Source organism: Eimeria acervulina, genomic scaffold (genome assembly GCF_000499425.1).
Source record: "Eimeria acervulina Houghton genomic scaffold, Eah_scaff241, whole genome shotgun sequence".
In the NCBI taxonomy this organism is placed as follows: Eukaryota; Apicomplexa; class Conoidasida; order Eucoccidiorida; family Eimeriidae; genus Eimeria; species Eimeria acervulina.
The window spans coordinates 22,501-32,161 of record NW_013549984.1 but is presented as its reverse complement, the minus strand read 5'-3'; the positions used below and the strand labels follow the sequence as shown (position 1 = coordinate 32,161).

General features: G+C 51.5%; 3 protein-coding genes across 3 annotated transcripts in view; 2 read left to right on the top strand and 1 right to left on the bottom strand.

The window, feature by feature from the left end:
* Nucleotides 1–1,556, bottom strand: part of EAH_00027820 (sodium/hydrogen exchanger, putative) — a gene marked incomplete at both ends in the record, with an annotated part of 5,493 nt that extends 3,937 nt beyond the window's left edge. The window contains one exon of the mRNA XM_013396370.1: nt 403–1,556. Within this exon, the coding sequence (XP_013251824.1) occupies nt 403–1,556 (1,154 nt within the window). The remainder of the gene's footprint in view (nt 1–402) is intronic.
* Nucleotides 1,557–1,879: 323 nt separating this feature from the next.
* Nucleotides 1,880–5,013, top strand: EAH_00027810 (10 kDa chaperonin, putative; the record flags this gene model as incomplete). Its single annotated transcript, XM_013396369.1, has 7 exons — nt 1,880–1,934; nt 2,840–2,994; nt 3,390–3,457; nt 3,899–3,965; nt 4,184–4,293; nt 4,590–4,740; nt 4,897–5,013. The coding sequence occupies 7 exons, from the start codon at nt 1,880–1,882 to the stop codon at nt 5,011–5,013; spliced, it is 723 nt and encodes a 240-aa protein (XP_013251823.1).
* A 2,252-nt stretch (nt 5,014–7,265) lies between these two features.
* EAH_00027800 (hypothetical protein, conserved) lies at nt 7,266–9,328 on the top strand (the record flags this gene model as incomplete). The annotated part of the gene is made up of 2 exons (XM_013396368.1): nt 7,266–7,979; nt 8,678–9,328. The coding sequence occupies 2 exons, from the start codon at nt 7,266–7,268 to the stop codon at nt 9,326–9,328; spliced, it is 1,365 nt and encodes a 454-aa protein (XP_013251822.1).
* Between the last annotated feature and the right edge of the window lie 333 nt (nt 9,329–9,661).

Below are 9,661 nucleotides of genomic sequence, written 5' to 3'. Positions count from 1 at the left end.
ATATATATATATATATGTATATATATATATATATATATATTACAAACCGTGATTCTTGCACAAACCACAAGCCCTAATTCATTCACATACCACAAACCCTGATTCATTCATATATATATATATATATATTACAAACTCTAATTTGTTTATATTTACCACAAACCCTAATTTACTCACAAACCACAAACCCTAATTCATAAATAGAACATACAGCCCAAGTGAAGGGCTGTATTGTGCAGAAAAGAGACAGAGGAGGCGGTATATAGGATTGATGTGGGGCAAACCCTAAACCCTAAACCCTAAACCCTAAACCGGGAATCCCGCTGCTTGTACGGGTCTAAAAAACCAAATACAGCTCTTTGGATAGGGTTTAGGGTTTAGGGTTTAAGAATAGGGGTTTACCCCTGAAAGACAATTGGCGGAAGCAGAAGCACGAAGAAAACTTCTTCTTTCAAGGCCAAAATGCTGCGGAGGCTGCTGCTGCTGCTTCGTTGCTGCTGCAGCTGATGGTGCTGCTGCAGCAGCGCACCCAGCAGCAGGCCAAGCAAAGTCGCCACCAGAGGCACCTGCAGCACCAGCTGCTGCAGCCGTCGAGCAGCAAGAGAAATAAAGAGGCAAGCAGCAACGATTACCAGCAGCAGCAGCAACCCCACTGACATCACCACCTCCTTTTCGCTGCTGCTAAGGTCGTCCGCAGCCTCACCCACCCACGTGCCGCTGCTGCTGCTGCTGCTGCTGCCACTGTTGCTGTTGCTGTTGCTGCTGCCTGCACTGCTGGTCCCTTCGCTGGTGCTGCTTCCCTTCTCTTCTGCACTGCTCCTGTTAGCAACGGTGCTAGTGCTGCTGCTGCTGCTTACGGTGCTGTTCACGCTGCTGGCTTTGTTGCTACCACTTCCGCCGCCGCTGTTGCTGCTGCTGCTGCTGCTGCTGCTCGCATTGCTATTGGTGGTGCTGCTGTTGTCTGGCTCCTGCGTCTCCTCTAAGCGCCTCAAAATAGGCAGCAGCAGCGGCTGAGGCTGCTGCTGCTGCTCAATATACGGGTCCCAACTACCACTGGCTGCGGCACCTGTTGCCCCCACAGCGTTTCCTGCAGCAGCAGCCGCAGCAGCGGCAGTTGCTGCTGCCGCGGCTGGGCTGTATTTGGTCGTGGGGATGGGTGAGCCTAGCAGTTCAGCAGCACCAGCAGCAGCATCACCGGATGCTGACTCGCGGTTTGTTGCAGACGGTGCTGCTGCAGCAGCTGCAGCAGCAGCTGCTGCAGGTGCTGCTGCCCTCACCGGGTCGGACGCGTTCTCATTTGCTGTTGCTGTAGCGGCATTTGCTGCAGTGCGAGTTGGTTGTGCATCTGCTGCAGCTGTAGTTTGTATGTCTGCTGAACTGGGCCCTGCTGCCGCTGCTGCTCCTGCTGCTGTTCCTGCTGCTGCTCTTGTTGCTGCTGCCTCGTTCACCGTAAACAGTGCTGCAGCACCTGATGCTGCTGCTGCTGCAGGCCTCACATGAGGACTGGCTGCCTCAAGCAGTAGCAGCGACAGCAGCGGCAGCAGCAGGGTCACCATCGTCCAGCTCCTGCGGAAGCCGGCAGCGGCAGCTGCAGCAGCAGCTGCAGCTGCTGCTGCTGCAGCTGCTACGGTTAGTGCAGCCCTGCTTAAAACAGTATTGTATTTGAGAGTATAATGAATAAAACAAATATAGAATAACAACGAAAGAGAGGAAGAAGGAGAAGACACCCCGGCACTCTGTCGGCAGTCAGCCCTGGTTGAGTTATTGGTGGCTGAGTTTGCTGCTGCTGCTGCTGCTGCTGCTGCTGCTCCCTTTAGGTGCTTCCACGGTAATGAAGGCGCTGAGTACTTTGTGGAATTGAAGAAACAATGCAGAGAAGATGCACCAGCGGCAGCAGCAGCAGCGGGGGCCCTCTGCTGCAATACAGGTTGCGGGTGGGGCCCCCAACCAGCAGCAGCAGCAGCAGCAACAGTAGCAGCAGCAAGGCTTGGGACCCTCTGTGGGGCTAGCTTGTAGAATTATTACCTCTCCATAAAACCTTCTAGTAATCATTTTCTTTTATCTTCTATGGCCAGCGAGTCATTTGCTGCTACGATTGGTGCTGCTGCTGCCCTTCGCTGCTGCTGCCGCTGCTGCTGCTGCTGCTGCTGCTGCCGACGGGAACGTGGGGTGTCTTGAGGCCTCGAGTTGGGGCTTGCTGCCTGGACTTGGGGTTTTTTCCTTTAAGTTCTTCGCTGTTACTCTAAACCCCATACTAACTACAAGCCGGGGCTTTTCCTAGGGTTTAGGGTTTAGGGTTTAGGGTTTAGGCTTGAGGCCCAAACGATGCTCTCTTCTTGGTGGAAGCTGCTGCTGCTGCTGCTAGCAGCAGCAGCACATCAAGCAGAATCATTTGCTATCACCCAGACTACCCAGCTGCTGAGAGTGAGGCCTTCTGCTGCTGTTGTTGCTGCTGTTGTTGCTGCTGCTGTTGCTGCTGTTGTTGCTGCTGCTGTTGCTGTCGCTGTCTTTGCTGCTGCTCTTGTTGCCGCTGCAGCTATTCTGGGCGCTCGCTGCAGGACCCTAGGCGTCGCGTTGCTGCGGATGCGTTTGCGTTTCTTTGTTGCTGTTGCTGCTGCTGCTGCTGCTGCTGCAGGCTGGCCCCACACCTGTCGCTGCCTCGGATGCCCATCGGCCTCGCGCCGCTTCAGCGACAACAGCCGCAGGTGAGTAAAATCAGCAGCAGCAGCAACAACAACAGCAGCAGCAACAACAACAGTGGCAGTAGCAGCAGCAGCAGCAGCAGCAGAGGCTGATGGGGTGAGGTGGTATGCGGCGTTGTGTTTGTGCTGTTTCGCAGCGAACACAGCAGCACTAGCCAGCAGCAGCAGCAGCAATCACTCGCTTGATGGAGAGCCTCTCTCGGGCCCGCTGCAGCCCCTGAGGGGGATGGTGCTGCTGCAGAAGGTTGGGGTGGAGCAGAAGACAAAAGGAGGGCTGCTGCTGCCCACAGACGTAAGTCTTGCTGCTGCTGCTGCCGTTGCTGCTGTTACTTTTGCTGTTGCTGTTTTACCCCCAGTTGCAGCACTTCTTTTGCCTGGGGCTGCTGCTGCGGCTGCGGCTCTGCCGCTGCTGCAGCCGAAGCCTCCTTGCTGCTGGCTTTCTCCTGTTGGGTGCTGCTGCTGCTGCTGCTGCTGCTGCTGCTGCTCTTGCTCCGTGTGTGTTTCTGCTGCTGTCGATTTGCGCTGCTGCTTCGCCCGAGCTGCATATGATGAGGCTACGCTTCGTGGCTACAGCTGCAGCAGCAGCTGCTGCTGTTGCTACCGGGTTTGCTGCTGCTGCAGCCAGGTTTGCTGTTGCTGCTGCTGCAGCTAGGTTTGTTTCTGCTGCTGCTGCTGCTGTTTCTTCAGGCTCGTCAGGAGAAGGCCCTTGGCCGCGTCATCGCCACGGGCCCTGGACAGCTGGATTCGGAAACAGGGTTTGCTGCTGCTGCTGCTGCTGTAACTGCTGCTGCTGCTGTTGCTGTTGCTGCTGCTGCTGCTGTCCGCCGTGGCTGAGCGTGGTGTCAGTGAGGTGGGCATCGCTGGTATGGTATTTGGCGGTACAGAGAAAGCCTTGACTCTGCTGCTGCTGCAGTGCTGCAGCAGCAGCAGATGCTGTCTCTCTTCTGCGGGGACGGGGCAACAATACATAGAGCAGCAGCAGCCGCATTGCACTGGTGCTGTTGCTGCTGCTGTGCATTTTCTCTTTCGGAGCTTCTTTGGTTCTTGCCAGCTATGCTCCTTTTGCTGCTGCTGCTCCTTTGCTGCGGCCGCTGCTGCTAGCCTGCCCCCGCTGCGGCTGCAGCAGCGCGGACAAGAGGCTAGACAGAGACAGAAGGGATTCACATTTGCTGCTGCTGCTGTTGTTGCTGCTGCAGCAAGCGGATCACCTGTGAAGTCAAGGAAGGAGACGTCGTGGTGTATACAAAACACACGGGAGAGACGGTTAGTCTGGCTGCTGCTGCTGCACTTGCTGCTGTTGCTGCTGCTGCTGCTGCTGCCGTGTCTATCCCTCACTAATGTTGTTCGGCATTGTAATACCTGCGGTTGCTGCTGCTGCTGCTGCTGCTGCAGTGTTGCTGGAAGGGCAAACCAGTGTGAGTGTTTTAAACTCTCTGCTGCACCTGTGATGTGCTGCTGCTGCTGCTGCTGCTGCTGCTCAGCTGAAGTATGACGGGGCTGACTGCGTGCTGCTTTCCAGCGAAGAGCTGCTGGCGAAGGTGGCGGACCCTGAGGCGCTGCAGCCTTCAGATGTACAGCCACTTGGAGACACGTCAGTCTGCTGCTGCTGCAGCGCTGCTGCTGCTGTTGCTGCAGGCCTGCTGCTGTTATTGCTGCTGCTGACTCTGCTGCTGGAGGAGATGCTACTGCTGCTGCGTCTGTTGCTGTTGGATACTGCAGCAAAGCTCCTTCCTTGCTAGGGACTGCCGGCAGCAGCAGCAGCAGCAGCAGCAGCAACTACTACTGCTGCGGGATGCCGAGAGGTGCCTTTTGGTTCTATGCATGCGCGTTGTGCTGAGGCTGATGCTGCTGCTGCTGCTGCTGTTGCTGCTGTTGCTGGTGCTGCAGAGTGTTTGTACGCGTCTTGAAGCCGTCGGATAAGAGCGCTGGGGGGTTGCTGCTGGTGCCGCAGCAGCAGCAGCGGCTGCTGCAGCAAGCTGAGGTTGTGGCAGTCGGTAGCGGCAAGATGACTCCGCAGCAGACAAGGATGCCTGTTGAGGTGAGCTGCTGCTGCTGCTGCATTTGCTACTGTTGTTGCTGCTGCTGTTGCTGCTTGATTTGTCTTGTTCGCTGCAGCAATATCCCCTGAGTAGGACCTGCTGTAGCAACACACCCGGCATATGCGCTGCTGCTGCTGCTGCTGCTGCTGCTGCAGGTTTCTGTTGGAGACAAAGTAGTTTATTCGAGTTATCTGGAGGAGTCGTCGCAGCTGAAGATAGGAGAGCAAATTTATGCCTTCGTGCGGGCCTCTGATATTGCTGCAAAGTGGTAGTCTGCAGCAACCATTGCTGCTGCTGCTGCTGCTGCTTATGCTGCTGGTGCGCGCTAAAGGCTTCCTGCTGCAGAGTCTGCAGCAGCACTTGCCTGTCGCCTCAGCAAGAGTACAGACACAACAAGCAGGTTGTTGCATTAGCAAAACCCCGCAGCAGCAGTAGCAGCAGAGGGGCGTGCTAGGCGTTGCGGCTTTGCCTTTTGCTGCAGCAGCTGCTGCTGCAGCAGCAACAGCAGCAGCAGAAGCTGCTTTGCGTTTGTTTTGCCGTTTAGGCGTTGAAACACTCTTTTGTTCGTCATCCTAAGTTAGGGTTGTTGCTGCAGCAGCGCATACTTTTTTCAACTCCCTCCTCCTCTCTGGGAGGCATTTGCTGCTGCTGCTGCTGGTGCTGCTGCTGCTGCTGATGCTCAGCAGCGGATACTGCAGCTCTGCAGCAGCAGCAGCAGCAGCGGAAGATGCACAAGCAGCACTTCAAAGCGGAGAAGAGGAATGTGTAGAGGCATATGCATGTGCTATTAATACAAGAGGCATCTTAATTATTTGTTTATATTTGTTTGTTTCTCATTTGGTTTTTGCTTCTGCTTGCTGCTGCTGCGGGTGTAGCCGCAGCAGCAGCACCTGTGGATGGTGTATTTCTTTTAGGTCTATTGCACCTCCTTTATGTCTCTTAATTATCAATAAATATAAAATATTAAAATATTATTTCTTTATGCATGCACCACTTGTTTTGTTTGTCTATGAAAACTGCTAAGCTGAAGCCGGCCTTAGTCTCGTCTTGTTTGCATACTACACTCAACAGAGAAAAATAAAACAACATAAAAGAAAGGCTTCTGCTACTGCTGCTGTTGCTGCTGCTGCTGCTGCTTTGACCGCAGCCGATACGGCAGCAGCAGCTGCTGCTACTGGGGGGCCTTATCGAGGTGTGTTTAGGTGTCTGTACACCTGAGGTTTCTCCGAATAAGTTGCAGGGAAGGGCTGCTTTTTAGTTTTAAATCAATATACATTACACATTCAATGCAGCAAGACAGGGAAATAACAAGAACCAGCAACAGCAGCAGCAGCTGCAGCAGCAGCAGCAGCAGCAGGGAGCGGCGCGCTGTCGATAGGGGCAATAGAGGTGGGAGCCTTCGGGTGTATAGGCAGCTCATTAAGCGACAGGGAAGGCCTTCTTCCTCCCTTTCTTTAATTTAAATTCCTTTATTTTAATTTATAATTAAAAAGAAGAACGGCTCCTTAAAGAGAAGAGATACCCCGTGGCTAGTTGCGGCCCGCGACAAACAGCAGCAGCAGCAGCAGCAGCAGCAGTAGCAGCAGCAGCAGCAGCTATACGATGGTGTTATAATTTCCTTCTTTTCCGTATTTGTTCCTGTTTATTTCCTTTCTCGTCTGTCAATCCTCCTCAAACAAATCACTCCACCTCATTCTGCTTTTGCTGCTGCTGCTGCTGCTGCTGCTGCTGCCGCTCACACTCGGCGCATCGAGCGATTCTCCTTTTTGCTGTTTTTCTTCTTCCCTTCTCCTCCCTTTCCTTTTGTTATTTATTTCACTTCTTGATGCACACTCATACAGCAGAGGCGCCTAACAAGGGCTGCAACGCCGCGTGCAGCAAGTGCAGCAGCAACAGCCGCAGCAGCAACTGCAACAGCAACAGCAACAGCAACAGCAGCAGCAGCAGCATTACCGGGCACCTTTATTTCCTTGACTCGATCTGCTGCTTCTAACTCATTTTCTTCCTTCTCCTTCTCAGGAGCCTCGCCCCTGAATATATCCCCAGCAACAGCAACATCAGCAGCAGCAGCAGCAGCAGCAGCAGCAGCAGTAAGAGCAGCGACAATAGCAGCAGTTGACACAGCAGCAGCATGATAGCTGAATGGGTGGCTTTGCAAAAGAAGCAGAACCCAGAAGCGCAGCAACTGCAGCAGCATCAGCAGCAGCAACAACAGCAGCAGCACTGAATTCCATCTGTCTGCTGTGGCCGCTGCTGCAACACGCAGCATCTGTCTTTGCTGCTTCTTCTCTTCCTTCCTTTCTTTTCCCTTAGGCAGCAGCAACAGTAGCAACAGCAGCAACAACAGCAGCAGCAGCAGCAGCTGCTGCTTGAAGCGACCTTCTTTGCCTCTCACCGATCCTCCACAGTTCATTCATAGCGGGTGCCTGACACCGGGCGGAGCAGCCGCCGCCGCCGCCGCAGCAGCAGCAGCAGCAACAGCATCAGCAGCAGCAGCAGCATTAGCAGCAGCAAGATTACGAAGATGCAGCCTTCTGCTGCTTCTGCGTCTCGGGTGCCCCCCGGCTTCGCCCGGCCTTTGACTGTTGGTGAAGTACCTCTAATGGCTTACAATACACACAACAAGCCTGTTAATGCTGCACCACGTTCTAAGGAGAAGTATACAATGCTGCTTCCTGCAAAGGCTGCAGCAGAGGGTATGAGGGGCTACCATGCTCTTCGTTTCTTACGTCTTAGACGTCTTTATAATAAGCAGCAGCTGCAGCGACTGTTTTTGCTGCTCTTTATGGCTGTTCTAGGGTTAATGCTGCTGCTTTGGGAGCAGCTAACACTACCAATGCTGGAACAGCTGCAGCAGCTACGCTCATTAGGGCCTTCTATTCCTTCTGCTGCTGATATTCATCGGTGTGCTGCTGTTGTAGCATCACCTAGGCTGTATGCACATGACGAATTAATGTCTCTTAGTGGGGCTGGGCGTAGAGAGCTGCTGCAGGAAGTGTGGGTTGGCGATGCTAAGCGAGAAGAGCGTAGGGCAGCTGCTTCTTCTGCTTCTTCTCCTGCTGCAGCTGTTACTGCTGCTGCTGCTGCTGCTACTCCTGCTGCTGCTGCTGCTGCTGCTAGCCGAGGATTTCTTATGCTAAGCTCTGCTCAACATGATGGTTTATTTGCTTTCTTAGAAATACTTATACGGGGTATGCAGCTAAAGAATGTTTCCTTTGCTCTAGGGGGCTCAACTCTTGTAGGCTCATTATCAAGACATGATATACTTCCTGGAGACAGTTATATTTCTTTAATTGTAGATAAAAACGATAAACAAAAACTTAAAGAAAGCTGTGCTCTGTTTGACCCTAACAATGAATTACTAAGGCCCAAACTCTATCATTCTCAGTCTCTTCTCTCTTGGCTTACAGCAACAAAAGCAAAGCCGAAGGTAAGCAAAATAATAATATAATATTTTTTATATTCTCTTCAAGATATTTTATTCTTCTTTATTATTTCTTGCTCCTTCTATTTATTACCCTTTGTTCTTTTAGTCTTTAGTCTTTATTCTTTGTTGTTTATTCTTTATTCTTTATTCTCTTATTCTTTTATTCTTTGTTGTTTACTCTTTTGTTCTTTATTCTTTATTCTTTACTCTCTACTCTTCTTATTCTTTATTCTTTATTCCTTGTTTATTTTTTATGATCTATTCTTTATTCTTTTATTCCTTATTCTTTTATTCTTTATTCTTTTATTCTTTATTCTTTTATTCTTTATTCTTTATGATGTCTTCTTATTGTTTTTTGTTTATTATTTATTATTAATTGCTTTTCCCCCTTTATTCTTTATTCTTTTATTCTTTATTCTTTTCTTTACTGTTTATTTTTTATGATGTATTCTTTTTGTTTATTGTTAATAATTGTTTGATGTTTTGCTGCATTTGTTTTGTGCGTACAGCTGGTGGAGCAGGCAGTGAATTCTTCCTTTGGGTTGATTAGCATAGACACCTCAACAGCAGCAGATTCTTTAAGCCTTCCTGCATTATTTGTACGAGTATATTGGTATAAAGAGGTGCGGGATCGATCCCCAGACGATCCCCAAGACTGGGAACCCCACGCAGAGATAACAGGAGTCTCTTCTCAGCAGCAAATGCCGCTGCAGGAGCTGCTTCCTTTTGTAGAGAGACCCTTGGGGCTTCTTGCAATACCTTCTCCAAAGAACCCTTTATTCTATCTCAACAGATTCTATAACTCTGCTAACCCGTTCTGTGCTGCTATGATGCAGCAGGAAAAAGCAGCAGCAGCAGCAGCAGCAGCAATTGCTGCTGCACAAGATCCAGCCGCAGGGGGATCTACAGACGGAACCCCCATCAGCAGCAGCAGCGAGGGGTCGGGGCCTGTGTCGTTCTTATCATTCTCCCTCGGGAGCTGCAGCAGCAGCAGCAGAAGGGATATAAAGCCTCTTGTCGAATGCACACCTGTTAATGGAGACTGTCTTAAAGAGACATTTACCTTTAATGGGGAGAAGCTACTTGAGGTGTATACGAGCTCCCGATACACCCCAGCCCCTGAGTTCCGTTCGTGGTTCCAGCCCGGATGGAGTTGGTAAACTAGTGCTGCTGCTGCAGCAACAGCAACAGCTAATAGTGCTGCTGCAGCAACAGCAACAGCAGAAGCAGCAGCAATTGCACAGCAACTGCGCACACACTGCAACAAAGGCTCCCTTCATATATTTAAGGTCGCTGCAGAGCAGCGGCAGCTGTAGCAGCAGCTGCAGCAGGAGGGCTGACGGTTGCGTCTTCCGTAGAAGCAGCAGCAACAGCAGCAGCAGCAGCAACGGCAGCAGCAGCAGAGGATATTTCTGCTGCTACCTGAAGGATGCCTGCTTATAATGTATTGTATATCTTTGTCGGTGCTTCGACTGAGCAATGTTTGAGGTGTA